This window comes from Pogona vitticeps, chromosome 6 (assembly GCF_051106095.1).
Source record: "Pogona vitticeps strain Pit_001003342236 chromosome 6, PviZW2.1, whole genome shotgun sequence".
Taxonomy (NCBI): Eukaryota; Metazoa; Chordata; class Lepidosauria; order Squamata; family Agamidae; genus Pogona; species Pogona vitticeps.
Window position 1 is genome coordinate 101651728 of NC_135788.1, and position 24556 is coordinate 101676283.

Here is a 24556-nt window from a genome sequence, read left to right on the forward strand (position 1 = left end):
TAAATAAAGTACACCCCCTTCACAATGTACTCCTATGCATGTTTATAGGTTCCACTGTGTTTAATAATGCTTACTTCTGTGAAATGCGCAGAGGACTGCAACCTCACCAAACTTTCCTGAAAGGTGCTGCAGCTCTATTCAATACTGTATTCTCTTTGAAGTGATAGTTATAATTTCACAAGCCACAGAAGAAATATTAAATAATAATAAGAAATCCTGAACCTACTGGGGCTAGATAGATGCTTTACAACTTTCATGTGCGGAGGGGACCTACGAACATTTACATACTTTTGCACAGCCACTTTTCTACATGATGATATCACATCACACAGACCACCTAATTTTGGGGAACCATTCACTCACCTGGGAGCATCAAAGCTGTCATAAGAGCCAACCGTGTAGTGCCTGAAGAGTCTCTTGGCTTTGTCACTTCGGCTCTCTGTAAAACAAAGTAGAAGAGAGCTGGGCATTAGGGCTGAGGGTATATGATATACAAGCAGCACCTTTTAAAAAGAAAAAAAAATCTTCGGGACCCCCTGTCCTTACTGCTGCTTTCTCTGGCAACCAGTGAGCGGCAGTACAAGTTTAGTACAGATATAGGTGCTATGAGTGGCATACCTTCTTATTCAAGAAAGAAGTGAGGTGTCCATGAAGAAAGGGAAGGGAGCACAAAAAGGAGAGGAAAAATAAAGGAAAGGAAAGCCAGCTACACAGGTTCCTCTCTTATTGTATGGTAAACCACTGCATCAGTATTATTTGGCTTGATTATTTTCTCTTGATTGTATTTGGAAAATGCCTTTTATATGTGTTATATATGTATATATAAGCACTGCAGGCAATTATGATTAATACCAATAACAGTAATACTAATAATGTGGCTTTGGGTGTAAGCACTTTCCATGTAGCCAATGATGACAAGGACCTGCATGAAAAAAATGAAAAGGCTAAAAGATGAGGGGCTGCAACATCCTGTCCCTCTTTTGTATCCAAACAAATGGCCTGCTGGAGCAGAATAGGACAACCAAACAAGTATCAAACAAAAGGAAAAGCACCAACAAAACAGAGGGTAAAACTCAATGCAAATACACATAACACTTACAGATGCTCAGATATACAACATTAAAAAGAATAACTATAGTTTAAACAGAAATACATGACATTTTATCATGCTAGTGAAGACTGCTAACAGGTGACGTGTATGCTTCCATCCTCAGTCTGGTCTCCAGAAACTGTTGATTATAGGCAACCCCAATTCCCTTGACTTCACCCCTTCTTAAAGTTCTTTGTGTCAGACAGAGGATAGAGCTCCAGGTAATGTTTGCTGTGAAACACTGCACATGGCAGTCTTCAGAGGAAAGATTCTGTGATTCTCCATCCAGAGCAGAAATGCAGCGGCCTGTAAGAGGAAAGAAGGAAGGGGTGGAGGAGATGTCTGTAGGCTAGTACCTTCTGTGGGCTGATTTACAACATGGTAACAACAGCAGTATCAGCAACAATTATTGTTGTTTTCATTACAACAAATGTTGGCTGGATTTAGTTCCTTGAGTATTGGGTCATCTGAAGCACTTTGGGTATTCATAGTTATTTCCTTATAACGTGCTGTTCCAAATAAAACAGCCTTCTGCAAATGGCGTATTGTGATCTCATTTACATCTAGAGTACAAAGAGTTTTCTAGATCTGTTGGTATTGCACCTAAAGCACCAGTTAGTGTTAATCTTCTTTTGCCATAATTGCTCCATCTCAATTTGTAAGTCTTTGCATTTGGCATTCTTTTCAAATTCCTTCTCTTCGGTTCTAGCATTCCCAGGTACTGCCACCTCCAGTATCCCCATCTGTTTCCTTCCAAAAATTACCAAGTTAGGCATTTGTGAACCAGCTGCTTATCAGTTGAACCTGGAAATTCCATCGTATTTTGATTTCTCCATTTTCAACAACCATAACAGTTCTGTGGTTCCATTGGTTTTTGGTCCCTTGTACATGAAGTCTTAGATATTCCGGTACCCCATTGCTGCAACTTTATGATGTCTTTTCGTACAATCTGCTTGCATAATCTTCTTGCGGGCACAGATGAGATAGTCTACTGTTTCTTCTGTACACCACTTCGTTTACTTTCTCAATCTGGATTTCAATTGCATGTGGACAGAGTGCTTGCTCATGTGCTGCAAAGATCAGCCCTTCAGTTTCTTTTTTCTTCTTTTCTTCAGTTGCCTTTGCCAATCTCTAAGGAAACTTCTCCTCCTCTAAAGTGAACATTAAGGCACTATCTAGTAGTGGCTGCCAGTTCACACTCTGCAGCTGAAGAAGCTCATTTGAACTGCTAAGTGTAAAAACATCTTGTAGGATGACTTCTGCTTGTTTGTTTTAACATTCCTCCTTTTCTTCTCAGTTTAAAATTGTATCACCAGATTCAGACTGGGATTAGAGGTGTTTCTACATGGAAGACTCCTAGTGCTATGCAATGAAAGGCATTGTGCAGTTATTTCATCTTTTTCTCTTTAACAGATTTGTGTGTGTATGCGCGCGCAGAAGAAACAGACGTAGTGGTTGGAAAACACTGAAATGTTCACAGTAGAAATGAGGGCAGGACATCCCTGTGAAATTCTGTGTTTCGGGAAAAGTTATTGCAGAATAAAACCCTCATCCAAAAATATCCTAAATTAAGTCTCTGACTATTGCCTAAACAACAACAACAAAACTGTATCTTGGCAGGTAGTTATGTACTGCTTTGCTGCAATGTCCTGCGTAATTGCCCTCTAAATATGAAAAGCTGATGAATGGATTTTTTATGGTAACTATTCTACATTGCTCATAAACAGATCCAGTGTGAGATTTAAAATAGTCTAATTGTTGTCCTCAAATTTAGGGAAAATAAAACAATTACTATCAGTTTCCTGAAGAGTTTATTGAGACAGCCTGCTAACGTACAAGTACTTCCAGACAGCAGTCTCCATACATAAACATTTACAAGACATCCTGTAGGTATTCCTTCTGTATTAGATTTTTCATGTGTGGGGTTTTTGTTTGTTTGTATGTGTGTGTGAAAAGAAAAAAGACTGAAGAAATGGTGGAACAACATCAACAAGGCAACAACTGCTGGAACGCCTGTAAAACTCTGTGAATATTCTGTCCATTTCTTTATTACACAGTTAAAGCCTCATCTGGAATCACTCTGTGTGTGTGTGCATGTGTGCCCGTGTGCACGCACAGAGAGAGAAAGAGAAGAAGAAGAAGAAGAAGAAGAAGAAGAAGAAGAAGAAGAAGAAGAAGAAGAAGAAGAAGAAGAAGAAGAAGAAGAAGCAGCAGCAGCAGCGGAGAAATGATTTCAATCATTTGTGTGTGTGGTTTAGGCATGCATCCAAGAGTTATAAGTATACATTAATGTCCCTATCTTTTGTTCATGAAATAATGAAGGTTATATGTGGTTGAAAGAAAATTATATACACCACCCCAAGAAAGGCCATGTCCTGCAAGCAGAATGAATGCATTAGACAATTTAAGGAAATACATTAAATTAAAATCAACATGCTTGTCTTTATGCAACATTCTGTTGCATTAATCTGGTCACAGGTCAGTTTCATGGCTAATATAATTTTATGACTACTGAATGCAGAATTCACCCATTCAGAACAATGCTGTAACAAAACTTCTACTAGAAATGTATTCAGCACATTTTCATGAACTTGAAAGGTGATTGGTGAAAAGGGACAAAACAGCATCACAATTTTTGGTGGGACTGAGATATTCTTAAACTTTTGGAGGGTGGGAAAACTAAACAAAAGCATAAGCATATTTTCTTGTTTCTCTTTATTTTTGTGTTTAAAATACTTTTTTCCCCCCTGCTGTGACATGTGACAACAGTCTGGCCATGGAGCAGACCAGAAGTGCTACTGGTCTAATAATCAGCAAGTAAAGATGAGGAGGTGGAAGGAAGCTTCTGCTACTGGGCACTGAATGTTAACACCCCCTCAAATGTTTAAGAATTCATCTAAAAAAAGGTAAAGGTTTCCCTTGACATTTTTTTTAGTCCAGTCGTGTCCGACTCTAGGGGGTGGTGCTCATCCCGTTTTCAAGCCATAGAGCCAGTGCTTGTCCGAAGACAGTTTCCATTGTCATGTGGCCAGTGTGACTAGGGAACGCCGTTTTACCTTCCCACCGAGGTGGTACCTATTTATCTACTCGCATTTGCATGCTTTCAAACTGCTAGGATGGCAGGAACTGGGATAAGCGACGGGAGCTCACTCCATTGCGTGGATTTGAACTTACGACTGCTGGTCTTCTGACCCTGCAGCACAGAGGCTTAACCCCCCCAACAAAAAAATGCCATATGTGCTGCTTTGCTTACGCATCCAAAGAAACGGGGCAGGTAAGGAAAGTACTTCTGGCCCAGTACAATTTAAGATTCCAGCCACTCTCTCTCCATTCCATTCTTCCGGGTTTCCATGACCTCTTGACTAACAGTAAGCTGGCATTCTGTGTCCACTGAAAATACACAGTTCTCACTCAACCTCTCTATTGTGTGCTACATAAGGATCCACAATCACTTTGCTATTTTTGTATATAGGCATGAGTGCATGTATGTGTGTGTAATACGGGAAGGCAAAAAGAAGTGGCTTGGAATACCTACCTTGCTTCCCTTCCTGCGACTTGTTGGGCACTTCCTCCACGCACTCCGAGGGGAACCAGCCCAGGCGGCCTTTTACCTGTCCCTCCCAGAAGCCGCCTTCCCCAACACTCAGCACTGAAAAGAAGATGAGCATCGTTAGGGGCTTGAATATGTGATGGCAGGCCAGTTGTTCACCGCTGTTAAGGTTTACTACTTGTTCAGAGCCAGTGTGGTGCGAGAGAACCAAGGCCAGATTCCCACCCACAACAGAGGCATTCACTGTAGCCATGCTGCCCACCATTACTTGGCACAGCCTCTCTGCGCAACAGAAAGCCACATTAAATTTGTTACTGTTGTTCTTTCTTTAGGTAAAGGCTGTGGGGGTGATTAGGAAGGCTGCTGCCTGAAAACATGCCCTGAGCATGTCTCAAGTCCTCCCTAGTTGTGGGAACCTGACAACAAGAGTGCAAGCTGCTGAGTGAGCAGTGTTTAGTTGTGTTAGCCCCCTCTCTGTGGAACTTGCTGTTACTTTTGGTTAATTTCCTCATTTCTATCTTTTAAAAGCAGCTAAAGACTTCAATGTTCTACATCAGCCTCCTGCAACTTGACACCCTCCAAACAAAGTGTGCAACAATTCTCATCACTCCCATCTAGTATGATGATGGAAAATGGGAGCTTCAGTCCAATACATTTGGATGGTAGCAGGTTGGAGCAGGTTGTTCTATAAGTTCATTTAGAAACAATGTGGTGATCCATTACCTTTTTTGCCTTCCTCCCTGTATTTCTACTATAACATGGTGGCTTATAGAGCCAAATGAACCACAGTGGTTATGGGAGATAATTATTTTAAAAGTTTATACTAGGATGTTGGGATATACATATTCTGGAAAAATGATTCTTTATTATGGATCACAACCCACCAGTGGTCTGCGGGGCATTTTTAGCTGCTGAAGCTGGATCCCATATAACAAAGAAGATTCTTGAAAGCCTCTCCCAGAACAAACAACCAGATGCAGGATCAGCATGGGGCATGCTAGGGCTACATTGCCAATTGTTCATATTATCAGCAGTTTAGGGGGTAGATGGACAATCTGCTGCCCTACAGCTACCTGCAGCCTTGGCTTAGTTTCAAAAGCACTTTGAAAGAGATCAGTTCAAGTCTCCAGCAAGAGCAACATTTTCATCCTCTTTTTTAACTTGCTGGAGATGGAAGGAAAGGGAGACAGTGAAGGAAGAAAAGTGTGTGTGTGTGTCAATGTAAGTGAAGGGGGAGAGGGAGAGAGAGGGCGAAGAGACGGGGGGGGCAAAATATTTGTAGCTCTGGCTCTGTTCACTACATCCTTGGCTCCCCTTATCACTCATTGCATGTGGCCACACTATGTTTCCTGTAAGGGAATGTGGCCCTTGTTCAAAAGAAGGTTCCACCAAAAGAACAGTATACTCCTTTTTTTAACCTATGCCTCTTTATGAGCATTTCTTTCCCATCCTCCTGCTTTTCACCCTACTTGGAACTGCTGCCAGTCAGAGCAGATCACGTTGGTCTATGTAGACAAACACCCTAAGATGACATGAGGCAGCTCCCTGTGTTTCAGTAGATACAACAAGAGCTCAGAAAGTTGCTCTGAAAATTACTTACAGTTATAGTTTAGAAGCCTATAAAAATAGTTATTCACTGTTATAACTTTAAATATGTAACTCTTTGCTTTCTTCCTTCTCCAAAGAACCTAAATCAGTTACTTTAGTTATTAAAAAAAATAAACAAACAACTGCTACATACCCCTGGCTTCATTTCCACCTTGTAATGTGCTCAAATCCCACAAACAGAGCACAAGGCACAGTACACATCAGCAGCTAAACCAGATGACATTCCTTCTGCACTATTTAGTGAAGTAACAATGCACACAACAAGAACAGTGACTAAAATGTGACAGTTACATCACAAAAAGATTAAAATCCCTCTTTATGCTGCCAGTATAGTGTAAGGTATTTGTAACTACTTACTTCCAAAGCTTTGAATACAACAAATGTCTCTTATCTCGTATTCCAAATGTATCCTTCTTTAACAAAATTCTGACTTAAACACTGTTCTATGGACACAGACTCACATACTTATAAAACTGCAAAACACTCACGGGTGGCAGACAGATGCACACCAAGGCACAGTAGACACCAACTACAGACAATACACACAAATGCAAGACAAACCTCACAATTACTCTGGCTCTCAACTCCAGTTGCATCAGCCAACCATAAGGCTCTCAAAATGAGGTAGGAAACTGTGTCCCAAAACAGAGGGACAGTTCCAAGATCTTTCCTGACTTAAGTCCCAGCCCCCCCTACAATAAGTACACAATCTGATCATTTCTTCTCACATTCCATTCAGTGTACAGTCTGTATATCCCTATTTGGGCTAAGTTAATTGTGTGAATGTTTGGGGGACGGGGAGATATGTGGAGGCACTCCATACTTTCCCTTCGTGGAGTCCTCACCTGCCCCATTTGCTCTTGCAGAAAGTTGTGAAGGGGTAAAAAGCCTTGAGAGTTTCAGAAGGGGAGCAGGCAGAACTGAGAAAGGAGAGTTGCACCAAAACCTCTCACTTTTGCTGCCCCATTCTGCAGAAATGGAGGGCATGTGTGAGATGCCAGCTAGAAGTAGCAACATCTAAGTCAAACCATGCCAAGGTGTCACCCATTTTCCAGTGATCTCAGACGATCCTCTCTCTGGTATCTGACATGTAGGGGTAAGAGTTTGAATGTTTTAAATATTCTTTTGGAAATGCCATACTTTTTTCTTTAACTTCAGCTGGAAAGGCTGGCTGCAATGGAGTTTGAGAATGCCGGCACTACATCCACTGGTCTCTCCCAAAGAACCCAGACATTGTGGGCTCAGGGAGAATCCTTGGGCAATCCAAGGGTGTGCGCAGAGATCAACGTACCCTTGATCTTTTCGCCCTTGCTGATGGAGAGCTCACCCTCGGCCTGGGCCTGGTATGGTTTCACAGCCATGAATGTGCGGCCAGGCACAGCTGAATAGAGTTTCCGCTTCACACCCCGGCTACTCAGCGTGCTGCCTCCAGCAGATTCCTTCTGGTAGCCACTGGAGCTGCCAAAGGAAAGAGAAGCCAAGATGTAGCAAGGGCAACACAGAAGTCCTGGTTCTGTGGCCATGTTGGCTGTGGAAATCTCTAAGTTGTAGTTCAAAAAACAAATAAACAAAAAGGAACATTCAACATTTCTAAATCTGAGTGCAGAGTTGTTTTTTTAACTGCAAAACCTTATGATTCTTGCTGATATTTCCCTTTTGTGCATCAGTATTGCTGTTCTGGCTCCATAAGGATCCATTCTTAGATAATGAGTTCAATATGATCCTTCTTGCTTGTGAGTCTACTGCCACAAGGTCCAAATACAGTGGTGCCCCACTTGATTTCGCTTGACGACGAAATCACTTAACGATGAGTTTTTTTGTGATCGCTATGGTGATTGCAAAACGATGGTTTCAATGGTGTAAAGTTTTTAAAATTATATTGTTGTTTTTATTGTAAGCCGCCTAGAGTGGTCTAATTTGATCAGATAGGCGGGATAGAAATAAAATAAATAAATAAATAAATGGGTTTTTTTCGCTTTACGATGATTTCGACCCTGCTTCGCGAACCAACTGTTCGCTATATGACGATTAAAAACAGCTGATCGGCAGTTTGCAAAATGGCTCCCTGCTGTTTTCCGGACCTATTTTCGCTACACAGGCATCACAAAATAGCTGCCCTATGGAGGATCTTCGCTGGACGAGCAGGTATTTCCCCCACTGGAACGCATTGACTGGTTTTCAATGCATTCCAATGGTTTTTTTTTTTTTTTTTGCTTGGCGACAATTTTGCTGTACAGCGATTTTGCTGGAACGCATTATTGTCGTCAAGCAGGGCACCACTGTATCAAGAATCCCGTACCTTGACTCCCTTATGGATATGTTTAAAAAACACAGCTTGAAACAATGAGAATTCTAGATTTCCCCCTTCACGAGCATTCTGGTCCTAAGCCAGCTCTCTTTCCAAAAGAACACAGAAATCCTGGCTCTCAGAGTCTCATTTAATCATTCAGCATAGAATAAAACAACAGAATTTGATGCCCAGTAGTACAAACTGTGCCTCCAATATCCTGCATTTAATTTACCTCTTTCCTTGATATCTGCAGGTAATACATGAATGCTTGAAGAGATCACCATGTGTACAACTGCATATACAGAAGTTTCCAAGCAAGCTGAAACTTTTTGCCAGAAGGACTCCAACTCTCATTGAGTTTTGAGTGGCTATTGCTGTAAAAATGGAGACCCTTTCTCTGCAGGTGTCCATATAGGGAACGTGGACATTAGGGGAACAGCCTGAAAAGGGCTAGTGGATTCTGGCAGTTGTAGTCCAAAAGGATAACATTACCAATATTCATTCAAAAAGATATTATATGCTCAATATTTGGTTCGGGCCTGCTTGGAGCATGCCTATTATCAATGTGTGTGATTACTTTTACTATAACTGGATTGCTAGTTCGAAGTTGGTCTCATTCAACCTCCAGAGAGTCTTAAGCTCTGAGATGCTTCTGCTATTGGGTCCCAATCCCTTTCAAAGGAATTTAAGAAACAGATATTCACTCTCATGGTGTCACAAGGACATGACTTTGGGGTACACTGAAGGTCCGTATTTGTAGAATCAATAGGATGGCCTCTGAAACTTAAGTAAAATAAGGTACCTTATAGAGTGTTCACTGCTGACAAGAACATTAAGCCTAAAGTTCCATGATTGTCTCACCCTCGCCATCAATGCCAGAGTCCCACCCAGATCTCTTTAATTCACTCCAAGCCCAGGCAGCTGAAATATCTCAGACAAGAAGCTTCAGACTATACCTGGGTCGCCCGCGTTGCTTTTTTGCCTCGTCTGTGTGGCGTCCACGTGATGGAGAACGGCTGCGAGCACCACGGGGGCTGCTGGAACTGCGCAGGGTTCCTGTGGTGATCTTCTGACCCTGAACAGCCACGGTGGAAGATGGAGTGGATGGAGGGGCATAAAGCATCCAATCTGGAAGGTTCATGCTGGTGTCACTGTTGGCTCGTAACAAGGTATGTGGCACTGCCAGACTCTGGGAACCATCCCGACGTCGGCTGGCATATTGCGGTGTCTCCTGGAAAGGAACTGAAAGGGATGGCAAAGTCACAGAAAAGATAGAAAGGATAACTGATAACAATGGGACAGACTGTCAGGAGAGGGAATGAAATGGCTACACTACGGAGGAGGAAGATCATAGCATGTGGGATGAGGGCTGGGAAAGGATTTTTAGTATGCCACTGAAAATCCTAGTATAATGTGAGCAAGCTTTGTGTGAAACTTCACATGGGCTTTAATTGTCCGGAAAGCTAGTTGAGGCAAAATGTAGACAAATTATATTCAGGCACACCAATTAGCTTTCTAAGAATTTCAGTATCCATTACAGTAAAAAAAAAAAGTCCTACATAGGTTCTTAGACCAAGAATAGAGAACATGTGGTTCTTTTCTTTTGCTGGACTGCAACTTCCATGTTCCTTCATGACTGGCACTGCTGGCCAAAATCAAGGGAAGTCACAATTCAATGATATCTAGAGAGAGGAAAAAATCTCCCACCTTGTGATTGTGATGATGTGCTTGAAAATATGTGGAAAATGCCTCTTAGAATCTCAGAAGCCTGACAGAGATGGTTTGGAGGTTTAAAAGATTTCCAGTGGTTCAGAAGGCAGTTGCAGTGTTCTGCATAGCTCATTACACTTCTTCTTGACTATCAAATCAGAATTTGTAATGCAAAATAGGATAAATTATGCACATTTTTTTCAATTACGCAGTGACTGGCATGATGCCATAAAGCTTGATCAATTTTGCACGTTTCTAGCTCCCTCTGGTTCCATTTGATTCTAGGTTTCATGAAGAGAGGGGAGAGATACAAGAAAGACGTATGTGTGCACCTGTGTGCATGTGTGTATGGTTAATGTTGGAAATAATAATGTGGAAACAGAGGAGCATGGAGGTGGGGAATGGATATTAATTGTCAGAGAGGGAAAAAGGATCCTAGGTCAGTAAAAAGGAAATGAGATAAATGGAGAGAGAAGAGTTGGCCTCAGGTTTCAGAGAAGGCTCAGTCAAACCATCTACTGGGGCAGTGCAAAACAAACAAACAAACAAACAATATAACAACTAGCAGTAACATTATGGTTTCTAGTGTGATAAGTTGAAATCCATTATTACTGAGGAGGAGCTCATTAAGGTGGATTTTTGGTATTTTTTGGTATGTTTTTAAATGTTTTCTTTAAAATCTTTTTACTGCTAACACAACAGTAACATGTTAGGAATGAGTGAGACAATACGTTATGTCCAAATAACATACTGGCTGAAATCCAGTAGTAAATTGCAACCTGAGCAGGCCTATTGAATCGATGAAATGTATAGAGGAAGTGATTCCCCAAATCCCCCACTGATTCAACAGGCCTACTCTAGTTGTAACTTATTGATAGATTTCAGTCCAATGAATTATTTGTTCCACACAGAAACAACAGTAGAACTGTATTACTTTTTAAAAGTACTGTTACAAGCTCTGCCCTGTACCAACCAACATGATATTTCCTCAGGACATAGTAAAAATTAAAATGGAATCTCTGGCTTCCCACAGTGTCCTGTATTGACATTACACTGGGTAAAATTCTATTGTGTACATTTACATCAGCAGAAGCAGATGATATCAGATGGCACCAGTAAATTTTAATTTTAATTCATTAAAAATCTCCTATCCCTCCATGCTAGATGCCAAAGCTCCCTAGGACTCCCTTTTGCCTTGGGGAAGCTTTTGGAAAACTTGCAATGGAGGGACAGCCTTTAACCACCAAAAATTGCCACTGGATTGCTGCTGCTGAGATTGGGACTGCCAGTGCTGATCCAGCGGTGAAAGGAAGCTTTTAATTACTTTAAATTTAATTTTACCAGTGCCAGCTGATGGCATCATCAGATGCTGTCAGTGTAAATGCATGCTATCAGGATTTTGGCCACTGAGTGCTCTGAAGCACTGTGGGGAATTTAAAATGGCTGCCTGTAGCTGCCTGCTGCCAGAAAGATGTTACCAGTGCTAAGTGCATCCTGCCATGGTCTTGGGACCCCACTGGTGGGTCTGGGTCTGTGAGGAAACAGGAAGGAAACAGGAAGGAGACCGTTGGGAAGAAAGGGGTGGGAGAAGACAGTGACAATACAGGGAAAAATGAGACAACAACAGTAGTATAGCAATTGAAAAGAGCTAGGCACTGTTTAGAGCACATTCAACAGTGAAAAACAAACTGGTTTCTGACTGGGCTTCTGAAATATGTCAAAAGCATACAAGCTTGCACCATTTTAAGAAGAGTTGAAAGTTTCAGCAATGCAGCATCCTGAATGAATATGTGGTGCTGCTAGGTGCCACCACCAAATTTCTAGTTACCTGGGATGTTTTCCAGTGTGACAACAAGATGACATGAAACAGAGATGGTCCATGCAACATCCTTTTACTATATGTTTTTATTTGCATTTTGAGGTTATCCTTTGTTAAAAATACTAATGCAGAAGGGAGTAATTTATAAATCAAGCTTACATTCCAGTCAAAGTTTTTCTAGTCATTTTACCAGTACAGAAAACTCAGAAATCAAAGGAAGCATCAGCTGTGAGGAGGAAAAGCTAGTTTAAATCCAGTTCACTTCTCATGCTCTTCCCATCAAAACCGGGAAATTGTAGTTTAATTTGAGATGTGAAATATCTACCAATAATTCTTAGCCTACAATTTTCTGTGTTATTGCTGGAGTTTCTGTATGTATGTGGAGTGTAGTCTTGATAAATAAAGGCTGCAGTCTTATACAAACTTATCTAGCATCATGCTCAGTGAGCAGACGCATACAGGATTGCACCATGAATCAAATTACATTTGTACTGTAGATCCTATAATAAGTTCCTTACCCTCCCCCGATCAAACTCACCCACATCTGCATCCCGGTGATTCTTGATTAGCTCCCCCAACTCAAAGTTTCCTGCAATGACTGCAACCTAGTATGGAAAAAATATGTGTACACATATATATGACATAAATTTTGTTTTGAATGATGAGAAATCCATAAGAAACTGGTCATTTTTCAAGTGTGGCTTGGATGACAAACCCAAGGTGGGGTCTTTCCTTTAAATCCTTCATTTTACACTATGCCTATAAGAGTTCAATAATATTACTTGCAATACAAGCGAAGGAGAGCTACTTGTACAGTGGACCCTCGACTTACAGATGGCTTGACTTATAGACTTTTCAAGTTACAGACTTCTCTGGCCACAAAATTTAGGTTCGACTTGCAGCCAGAGAATCGACCTACAGACCAGAAAAAAACCAAAATGGAACAAAGATGGAACAAAAATGGCCGGTTACGGGATTAATCGGTTTTCAATGCATTATAGGTCAATGGAGACTCAACCTACAGACTTTTCGACCTGCAGCCACCGTTCCAATACGGATTAATTCCGTAAGTAGAGGGTCCACTGTACTCCTGTTTTCCTTCAGAACTCCCATAAACTGTATTTTGTTACAGTATTTTGTTGGCCTCTTGCTGAATCTGTGGTAGGAAGTTACAATTAAGAAGGGATATGTTCTTAATTTTTTTATCCTCCACCCTATCTCCTCTGTCACACAGATGGTGACACACAGAAGTGGAGGGTCCCAGAACCCGGTTCTATCTGTAATAGAATATAACACTGAAGATTTGGTGGTGGTGGGAAGAGACAAATTTTTGAGAGAAAATATGTGGTAGTACCTTAAAAACGAGACATAGGAACTGTTTTTGCTAAGCTTAATATGTCAGCCTAGATCCATAAACACTCATATTCACATACTCTAGGGCTCAGAGAAAAGTGAAGAATGTGCAGAAACTCAGCCCTCTGATGCCTAAGTGCCAGGTTAGGTCAGCATGCCTCATTCTTGTTTTCTCAGATCACCACATACCTGAAAAGCAGTCTGTCCATGGTTGTTCTTGATCTCTTTGTTAGCACCTCGGTATAGTAGGATTCGGGCACAGCTCTCCTGGAAAGTAGCGTTGAAAGAGAAGGAGAAAGACTGAATTAATAAGGCACAATATTTACTCACAGCAATCTTAGTAGACAAAGGGAGGCATCCAGAGATTGATATAAACAAGACTGTGGTTCTTTTTTCTTACTTCATGCATTCATATATTTAATTCTTGCCATAGGGATGGAACATGCTATTCTTCCCATTATCCAAATGGAGGTACTGAGGTTGCTGGATGAATGACTTGCAAGTCTTTTAATTAAATAACCATATTCATATATGACTAGACTGGGATCTGAACACAGACTTCCCGGTGCAAAATCAATACGCTAGCCGGTGGATGACATGAATGTCAGCTTTCCATTTAAAACACAACTTGGTTATACAGCATGGATTTTGTGTGGGAGTTTTATCTCATAATCTCAAGGGGCAGTATTTTACACTCAGTGTCAGTTTCTGTCTCCTTCTTACAACTTGTTCAATAAGCAGTGTTTCAGCACATGTCACATTTACCATCCACAAAGATACTATCACATATCCCTTTTCTTCATTAATTATTTGCAAAAAAGTATTCAGTTCAAATATTTCTCTCCAAACACACAGAGTCATGTGACTTCTCTAGGTATTAGTGGGTTTTTTTTCCATCGCAAAGCAATACAACATGTAATTTAGCTACTATTGGCTTCGAACATCTGTGTAAATATTTAGTCTTCTAGGACTCTCATGATTTAAAAAAGTAAAAACCTGAAGATGTCAAAAGGCATCTATGGGCTCATCTATACTGCTCATTTGGAAGCGGGTTGGCGTGGGCTTGGGTAAAGGGGCAATATGCCATTTGGTGTGGTCCTTGCATGCAAATGGCATACAGACCTCGAACAATCCCTTTTGGTCTGGTTCCTTCCATTTTGAATTTCTGATACTGTGAAGTAGCTTAATAAGTGAGCCACTTTGGGATATCAGCAAACTGAACACTTCCTCTGCTCCTTGGAGGAGGGGCAGATGAAGTGAATATTTTTAAAGACTCTGGTAGATATCACTGATGCACTACATTACTTATATAAAAATATAAAAAAAAACATTTTCTTTGCCTTCTCTGAAGGGCTTGTAAAAAAACTGCCTGTAGCTGAATCTGTGGATTTCACTGTGAATTGTTTCTCAACGAGTCCTTAAGGCAAAGCAAAACAAATATTTCTATTTTTATCTTTATACACATGATACAGCATATCAGTGATGGCTACCAAAATCTTAAAATGAATAACTTCCTCTGCTCCTCCACCGAGAAGCAGAGGAAGTATTCAATGTGCAGTTATTCTGAAATGGCTCACTTATTAAATCACTTTATGATATTGTAAATTCAAAATGAAAGGAACCTTGACAGTCAGAAGGCTCCCTTTTGATCCATTCCCAGCGGTCATGTGTGCTGGAAATGGATCAAACTAGATATCAATCAGTACCGAAAAAGCAGAAATCCTTGACAGTGGCTCAGAAAAGTGCAGGTAGGGATGCTTTGGGACAGTTTGGTTCACTCCAGAGATTAAGTCATGTAATTACCGGAAAAGAAGCAAACCAACCCATCCCTGAAATGAACCAAACAGTAGGCCTTATGCCTGACTGATCACACCAAGTATTAAGAACTCCAATCCTGAAGAAAAAGTATGGACTTAATGTACAGTCTAACATCTGTTCCTACAGTCTGTGCATGAAGGACGAAGCCATGGATGGACACTTTACGTTCTCTAGATCACTGGTTCTTAACCTTTGTTACTCAGATGCTTTTGAACTGCAACTCCCAGAAACCCCAGTCAGCACAACTGGTGGTGAAGGCTTCTGGGAGTTGCAGTTCAAAACTTCTGAGTAACCCAAGGTTAAGAGCCAGTGCTCTAGATGAACTGGACCCAGACATCCCAGCCAGCAGTAAAGGGTTATGGGAGTTATAGTCCAAATTATCTGGAAGTTATCCAAGCCTAATTTAGAATGAAGATGGACACACCAAAACACAGCCTACAGCATTTTTACAGTTGCTGTGTATACTTGGCTTCATCCCATCTTGGCAATGGAAGTGATAAGACATGAACATGCTGGCACAGTTATCAGATGTGTTCTTCTTTGTGCTTCTTCTAGGCTTTCATTTTCATTTTTTTAAAACATTCTGCTTGAACATTCATGCATTTATTCACCTTATTTTAAAATGCCTGTTTAATATATGCAAGATTGCTCCGAGGATTGGCAGATTCTCTTGATGATGTCACTGCTGCCATCCAATCAGTACTGTGTATGACTTGCTCATACTTCAAATATGCAGAATCAGCTTCAGATTATGAGGCCCTATAAGGAAGATGCCCACCCTTACCCCAAGCATTTCTCCTTCCTCTGTACTTATTATAAGTACTATCCCATTTGCTTGTCTTGTCTTTCTGAACCCAACCCACTTCATCATCTATAGGGAGAGGAGAAGGTAAGCTAAGATTGCATATCCTCTTTTTCACTCATTAGGAAAGGTAAGTGTACAGGCAGCACAAGCAAGTAACAACAGCAGCTGCTGCAGGATTTCTGTGAGCTGGCAATTGGTTTCCTGTCAAACCTGGATCTTTAGCAATGCCCAATACATTAATGTTGGCTCCTTCAACAACCATGTTTTAAGTGCTTAAACCTGCAAAGGAAGAGGATACTTGGACTGAGCAAGGTGAGGTTAAGGGCAGTTCTACCTTAGGCTGTCTAAAACTTTCACAAGTGTGTGGAAAAGTCTGTCTTCAGTGACATGCTCTCTTTCTCCCTCCCTCCCTCTTTTGCATAATGATTCCCCCAACTCCTCAAAATAATCACAATGGACTGTTATAAGTGATGCTGAATCTTGCCCAGGATGGGCAACCTCCAAAAGAGCGACATATGGCCATCCATGGACTCTGAAAGGCTGTATCTGTATCCCCTCCCACAACTCCCACTCCCACTTCTTCTTACTTTTTTTTCCTGGAAAAAGTCTTTTTCTGCCCTCTAGCACAGTGGTCCCCAACCTTGGGCCTCCATGTGTTCTTGGACTTCAATTCCCAGAAATCTTGGCCAGCAGAGGTGGTGGTGAAGGCTTCTGGGAGTTGTAGTCCAAGAACATCTGGAGGCCCAAGGTTGGGGACCACTGCTCTAGAAGCCCCAAGATATCTATTTTTAGTTTGTTTATTTTTAACGGTCCATCCCCACCAAATAAAATAAAATAAAAGGCAAAACTGACCCCACATGATTCAGTACAGTGGTTCTCAAACTTGGGTCCCCAGATGTTCTTGGACTACAACTCCCAGAAATCCTGGCCAGCACAGCAAGTGGTGAAAGCTTCTGAGAACTGCAGTTCAAGCATATCTAGGGACCCCAGTTTGAGAACCACTGACTTAGCAGACACATGGAGACTTTTGGGGCCCATTTTTCCTAATTTGTTTTTGGACCTGAGGAAGGTAGGCCACATTTGGGGCCCCAGATGGGTTACATGCAGTCCAATGGTTGCACATTGCCTACTCTAATCTAGCCAGACACCTACCTGGTGCTCTCCCCATGTGTTGGACTAGAAGTCCAACAATCCTTGGCTGCCAGGGCCATTGGAGGGCACCAGATTGGGAAAGGCTGTTCTAGACTGGCAGACCTTTCAGAAGGAGGTACTCCTAGCCCAACCCAGCTGTAGAAAGAAAGATGAAAAAGGAGCTTTAGATCTGTTACAGTATTCTAAAGCCCAAAAGGCAATCCTTGTAAAATACCACTAGAACACAAAAGTGCAGCCTAGTACACAAGAAAGCTTTTATCAACAAATTCCAGCTAAATTTCCTTCTTAAATCAATGATACCGGCTGTCAAGAGATATAAATAAGCTTCTTTGGGGAAAAGAGGAAAAAGGAAGAAGATAGGCAACAAACACAGAGAGACATTTTCAGATAAAAGTCGCACATTTAATTTAACTTAGCTAATTGCGTTTTACCCGCCTGAAAAGAGTTTTAAGTTTCAACACCTGTACCAAGCTTGCTGAGAAACAGATAGTGTTAGTTCCTTGTGGAGCATTTTGGATCGTTTGATTCACTTGGTTTGAGAGGGCAGAAAAGACCAAGGGTGACACCACACACATATATATGGAAAACTGAGAGGAGTGAAAGTTGGCATTCTGTCTGTGACAGAAGGTGGGTTGGGCAAAGGGTTACATAAATTTCATCTCTGATGTAAATTGTCAGGTTAGCCAATCAAAAATTAAGTAGACAGATAGTTCTGCCTTCCTAAGGAGTTTTGACTTCCACAATGAAAGAGCTAGCTAATTCAGACCAAGTATCTGTTGAGAAAAATAGATTACATTGGGAAAACTGGCTGAAAACTGGGGCTTCTTGGCAGGGTTTCGGAGTCTCAGAAACTCTAGATGGCACTGTTACTCAGTATCAGAATACAGAAGTTTGTCATACTTACTTTGTTGTAGAGTGCACAAATGTGCAGTGCTGTATTTCCGGATGCATTCTGTGCACCTGGCTCAGCGCCGTAGAACAGCAGGTGTTCCAAGTGCTGGGAATGTCCATGTTGGCAGGCCTGGTACGTGGAGAAGCAGAGATCAGGAATGGAAGGTGGGGCTAGATGATCAGATGGACAGGTGCAAGTCACAGCCACCCCCCTCAATCTTTAAGCTTGGAGCCAGCCCTAGCAGGAAACACACATAGGATGTAAGATGGGTAGCTAGCAGTCTTGCAAACAAAATTGGGGGCTACCAGACATGGTATCTTAGACTGCCTGGGGGCTTGACCTAGGTGTAAGATCTTACTTGATGTATCTCTTGCCAGCCATTCTCATCAGTGGTGCCAATATGGGCTCGATTGTACAGCAGAAGTTCGCAACAACGTGGGTCACCTCCAACCATAGCTGTGTGATAGAGAGGAGTCAGCCCACGACGATCCTTGTAATTGGGTGAGCCTCCTAGGTCCAAAAGTGCCTGCAAGAGGCAGAGAGGAGGACATGATTGATAAACGCAATATCCTGTAATCCTTTTTTTCCCCTGCTTAAGCGAATTAAAGTTTTCATTCTCTAACAATGGCTTATTGTATGCTCGACAACATTAATACTGATACATTAAATCCAGCATGGGCAGCTTGGTGCACTCCGGACATTTTGATTAACAATGATCAGGGATTCCAGGAATCCAAAATATTTCAAGCGCATTCGGTTGTGTGTTCTGCATTAAATGACCAACAGTTGACCAGGATGGAATTTTCTTTGTCATTTATCTTCACTTCTTCCCTTTTGTTACTCATTCCCCTTTATAGTTGTGCTCCAAATGACAAGTAAAGAACAAAAGACTCCTAATAATGTCTCCTAGAACTAAAAAATTAACAGCTTGGCTGATACATTTTCTCACCTTGCCACAACCGTATGGACACATATGATGGACCTGCAGAGTTTGTTTGTTTGTTTGTCTAAAATATTTTTTCCTCATCTTTCTCCTTAGAAGGACACAAGGCAGCTTACATCATTAAAAAGACAATATTAAAATGCTAAACACAATAGGCATACAAATATTAAAAGGAATTAAGCAAGTATTGTATTAAAAACTGTATAGAAAATCAATACTATAAACACATTTATAAACAAAGAACACAATAATCCATTTTTTAAAAACCTTCTCTCGTTAAAGCAATACTTCAGATGATGTTTCAGTGTAAAATAAATCAAGTTAAATTAAATACGAGTCATGTGGCAGTTACATGGTCTTTGAATCACAGTTTGCATTCCCTTGGAACATTGAACAAAGTTTAATCTACTGTTTTTGATGGGCCACCCTCGTCAGACATGTACTCTCTCTTCAGCCTAAGGCACAGGTCCCACGGTATCAGATTATCTTGTCACCTGCACAAGAGCTGCACAAAGTACAAATCCTGGCACAGTCCTAGAGGTAGGGTATAGTCTCAGCAAGAGACTGTCACTCCTCAGGACATCTATCTTCTAGATAGATATCCAATCTATCTTCTTGTACTTTTAAGGCACTCTCTTAACTCTGGGTCTTCCATATATTTTGAACCAACTCCTAGAATCCTTGACCACTGGCTAAGGTATTGTAGCTGTTGAAGTCCAAAACAATAAGGAAAGCTAAAGGTTGGGAACTATTTTCTAAAGCAGTGGTTCTTAACCTTGGGTTACTCAGGTGTTTTTGGACTGCAACTCCCAGAAGCCTTCACCACCAGCTGTGCTGGCTGGGATTTCTGGGAGTTGCAGTTCAAAAACACCTGAGTAACCGAAGGTTAAGAACTACTGTTCTAAAGCACCATGCATATTAATAGCACTGCATAAAAGCATAACATAGGACAACATGCATAGCAAAATAAACCATGTGGATAGACAACATTAATGGATATCTTTATATCTCCCACTGGCTGGATAGCTCAGTGAATTAGGTATCTGGCTGTAGAGGAAGAGACTAAGAATTCAATCCCCCCTGTGCATTCCAGAAGAGTCAGCCTGTGTAGCCTTGGGCAAACTGAACAGTCCCAGGATGCCCCTAGATAGAAGGGAATGGTATTACCATCAGGGCTGGATAGTGGTGTGAGCACACTGCTTTGTGTAATGCTGTGGCTCCATCTCTAGCCCGAAAGTCTATGTGGGCACCACCAAGGCATAGCAGCCGGATCACATCGATGGTCCCATCCAACTGGGCAGCTAACGTCAAAGGTGTCTCTGAAAAGAAAACAGAAGGTTATTATTGTCATGTGTGCCTTTGTATGTTATGTGTGTGGATGTATTTGGTGCGATTGGCACCTAAGGCATCCCTTCCCTTCTCACTTTCTCCTCTCTGATAGTTACCGCCAGTGTCAGAATCATGATAGTTGGGGTCCAGCCCTTTATCCAGGAGTCGTGCCACTTTCTCAGCAGCTCCGTGCTGCACATACTCCAGAAATTTCTTCAGTCCCGTCTGGGGCAAGATTGCCAATGACATCCATTGAGAGTCAGGGGAGAGAGGGGAAAGAATAGTGAAAAGAATATCCCAGCAAAGACCAGTCTAATGTTCAAACCTCCTCAATGTCTTATGGCCATGATACTTTCTTCTGGCACAGGGCTCCTCTGCCTGCAAAGGCTCCCTTAGTCATTTCCATGACAAGGGGACATTCCACAAGCGCATTCCTTTCTACTGAGTCTTTTAAATTCCATCTTTTAAGTCAGACTAACAAAAACTGCTACTCTGCAATATATTTAATTTTTAAAGTAGCTGGCCAAGAGGTTAGTAGCGTCCATTTCCACGTACAGTACACTGGAGAGGAGGAGAAGCATGGAAAATATGTAAACCCTTATATCCGCACAGTCTGTCTAATTCATGCACAGTGCTATATCTGGCTTTCAAGATTGAAGCAGCAGGACTTTTTCATTAGTAGGGCTGTTGACATTATCTGCCATGTCCCTCAAGTTTCCCTGTCCCCTCTGAGCTTAGATGCAATTTTTGCACAAGCTTGTGGGGACATAGATATGTGATCGATTTTCCCAGCTACCACGTATTGTTATGAGTTATCCATGTTGATAATCCAAAGTATTTTTCAGTAGCTTTGTCCTGCATGGGCAATTAAGACCCATTAGCTTGACGAAATATCCATCCCTGTGGAGTAGGAAATCATTAGAACCAGTTTTCTGGTATAGATTAACACAGTTGCCTGTATTTCCGGAATCTTATTGGAGACTTTATTAGAAGAACTGTAAGGATGAATGCCTTCACTTCAAAACCTCCCATGACTATTTACTCAATATATTCCTACGAGAAAATTTTAATGACATAGAGTTTGAATGTTGCAATTTTTTTAAGGGCAACTGCAGTCTCTCTGTCTCATAACACATTCTAAATTTAAATTTTATTTTATTGGTGCAGCTACTGAAAAGTTTTATTCTTTTACCTTAGTGTGGAGTTTTGCCAACTGCTTCTCATCCAGGTTGGTCTGTTTGTATACTCGGGTTTTGTAGCGGAACTAGAAGAACAGTGATAATGGGAGAATGGGGGATGTTACTGCAGTTGCACACAAGTTAGCTAACCATCTCCAGAGCTTTCACATTTCAGCGCCTCCTTTTTGACTCGCCCCTACAGTTACATAGAAAACCTTCAGGGATGCTTTACCAAAGAGGAATATTCCACACAAAAATCAATTCTCTGTGGGAAACCTTTTGTGTTGTCAGCTGTTCATTCATCACTAAGGAAAAATGGGCACAATGTATTCTCAGAAACTCGTAATGAACCTACAAATGATTCAATCAAGTAGGGCAAACTACACACAGGATTCTTGTAATGTTCTCAGGGTCTTTCAGCATGTCACAGAGGTAAAGATAATATTTCTAAACTCCTTGTTCTTACATTATATATATATATATATATAGTCTTTATTATGGTCATTGATCAGCGTAAGGAAGATGGGGTACCAGTCAATTAATATGCCCATTACAAACTCGAATTAAACCATAACTCAAAATTGGATATCAATCTAAAATTTAAAAAGCAACCTCACATACATTCTAATATAACCGGAATACTGTATAGGAATCCAGGGGACAGTGAGTAAAAAGAAAAGGATTCTAAAGGATTAGATAAGTATTGTGACGCTCAGAGAATCTATAAGTAAAAGGTACAGTCATAAAATAGTTCCAAGTAATTATAAGTATACACACATATATAAACTGGCATTAATCAAGCATTAAAAGGCATAAAATTAATTATAAATACTAGTTTGTGATGCCTGTCATTGCCCGGTGAATTTTAATCACAGCCACACAGAACCTAGCAACATTATATGTTGTATCAGAATTAGTATCTAATATAGTATACTAATACTAATTCTTGTTCTTACATTAAAAGTGGGGAGGCTATGTTACACTTCAGCTGTTCTGTCTGTTTACTGTACAACAGTCTGTTAGCCTGAACTTTAAAAGCTAGCAGAGTGTCTGGGTTCAGGTCTAGCATCAATACAAGCCATTCTTGAGCTCCTGCTAGGGTCCTAGTATCTCTGTTAATGTCTGCTCTAGGCTCTCCCCCTGATAGTTGCTCCCCACCCAGCACTCTGAGCAGCACAAAGCTACAAGATCTAGTCACCATTTTAAATTTCGAACAATAACTCTGAACTTTGGTTGTTCTGAGCCATTGTGGGAAATATAAATGATGACTCAAGTCATCCAGCTAACACAGCTGGGAGCACTGCTTCTGCTCCCAGGTAAGTCTCCCCAGGCCCACTCCACTGAGAAAGGGCAAGGACTACGAAAGGCTGCCTCGCTCAGAATGTAGTGACAAAATGGAGCCAGCTTTTGTTAAAGGTAGAGAAGAAAACCATAACTACTATTTTGAAGCAAGAATCTGTATGGTTGCTGTAAAACAACACTGCATTTTAGAGATGGGTAAACTTTAGCCTTGTAGATCTACTTTGTCTTTTACTTCGCTCCAATAGCAGCCAAGTAGAAAACAGTGGCTCAGTAAAAGTAGATAACACTTATGAGAAGAATGAATGAATTTCTCTGAGTCCAGAAATTTGTTGCTGTTGTTAAACAGTTGGAAATCAGAAAGCCTTGTCAGTCTGGTCACTGTTTGCATTTTTAATGTACTGTAAACTATCCAGAGACCTTTGATTATAAAATCAGTCAATCAGTAAGAATTTCAAATTACTCAGAGATCTATCAGCCTTCTGCCTATCTCTGTTTTACAGCCCTAAGCTGTATGTTTGCATTTAAATGCACCTATTTCTACACATGTCTATGATGAGACAAGATGTGTTTGCCCTTCTGTACATCATAGATGTAACTCCTATAGATCTGAAGGCAGAATGTCAGCTGCAGATATTCATATGATTCAGTTCCTCCCACTCTTTGAGATGTGCCTCAAGACATATCTATTCTCCCAAGCCATCTCTAATTCTCTGAATCTGTCGCTCTTCCTCTGTTGCCTCCCCTTCCCCCCCCTGCACCGCCTTCTTTTGCCTCAAGTGTCTATTTATTTAGATTGCAAGCCTGCAGGAAAGGTTTCATAATTTCTAATCTCGTGGATTGAAACTGTATACTGTAAATATACAGTACACCACTGAGAGAAAATAAGTAATTGCTAACTGAAGTCCCACTTACTGTCCACCTAGCCCAATATTGCCTATTCTAACAGATAGCAGAGTTTCTAGGGTCTCCTTAGCTTTCAGGTGGCAAAGAATTTGAAAAGTTACTCTTTTGAACCACAGCTTTTAGCCATCATGCCATCTGGGATGTAAGCACAGAGAATACTGTACAGTATCTAGATCCAGTTCACTATTCTGAGCTCTAGACTTGAGCATGACTAATGTGTAGGTCTAGTTCCTCCACCTCATGATGGCTCTGTACTAGTACACAGATGTGCACTAGTGCACAGATGCATATGTGCCCATCCAGATGCTAGTAAATATATACCAGCAGCAGCCCTAGACTGTTAATGATGAATGGTGAAAGCTGCTGGTGAACAATATCAGAGGGTCACAAACACATACCTCATCCCTGCAGTGGTAGGAAGCAGTTTAGTATACATGAGACACCTGATTTTTTACTAATCACCCATACTTATTACAGCTCTGTTAAAGCGTATCCTGTAGTATTCCAAAAGGTCCACCAAATCTCAGGGACAGCTTGGGGGGATGCACAATTGGTTAAAATAGCAGGACTGTCAGAGCAATTAATTTTTTAAAAATATATATAACCCTTAAAATTATCAACTTAGAATTAAAGAACAAGGTACCTTAGAAATATTGTGTGTGTGTGTGCTAGAGTGGAACAGTGAGCTCACTATTCTCTTGCACACCTATTTTCATGGTTGCCTTTAGAATTCAGCCTAAATTGGGGGTGGTAGTCAGGGAGTCATTTTTATTGCTCTTTTTTAAATGGGGAGCCAGAAAGCTACAATAGCCTA

The 24556-nt window shown here is 41.1% G+C and overlaps 1 protein-coding gene across 5 annotated transcripts in view; it reads right to left on the reverse strand.

Moving 5' to 3' along the window:
* Positions 1–24556, reverse strand: part of SHANK1 (SH3 and multiple ankyrin repeat domains 1) — a 111866-nt gene that overhangs the window by 45717 nt on the left and 41593 nt on the right. For 4 of the 5 annotated variants that reach the window (XR_012088677.2, XR_012088676.2, XM_073004428.2 and 1 more), the window contains exons 4-14: positions 21552–21623; positions 20476–20584; positions 20198–20349; positions 18446–18613; positions 18100–18216; positions 13610–13687; positions 12606–12672; positions 9495–9780; positions 7540–7706; positions 4626–4739; positions 364–439 (exon numbers count right to left, since the gene is read on the reverse strand). Coding sequence is in view for 3 of the 5 variants with exons in the window: in XM_073004428.2 (XP_072860529.2) it covers positions 364–439; positions 4626–4739; positions 7540–7706; positions 9495–9780; positions 12606–12672; positions 13610–13687; positions 18100–18216; positions 18446–18613; positions 20198–20349; positions 20476–20584; positions 21552–21623 (1406 nt within the window). In the remaining 2 variants the exon portion in view is untranslated. The remainder of the gene's footprint in view (positions 1–363; positions 440–4625; positions 4740–7539; positions 7707–9494; positions 9781–12605; positions 12673–13609; positions 13688–18099; positions 18217–18445; positions 18614–20197; positions 20350–20475; positions 20585–21551; positions 21624–24556) is intronic. The other variant, XM_073004427.2, reaches the window with a different exon arrangement.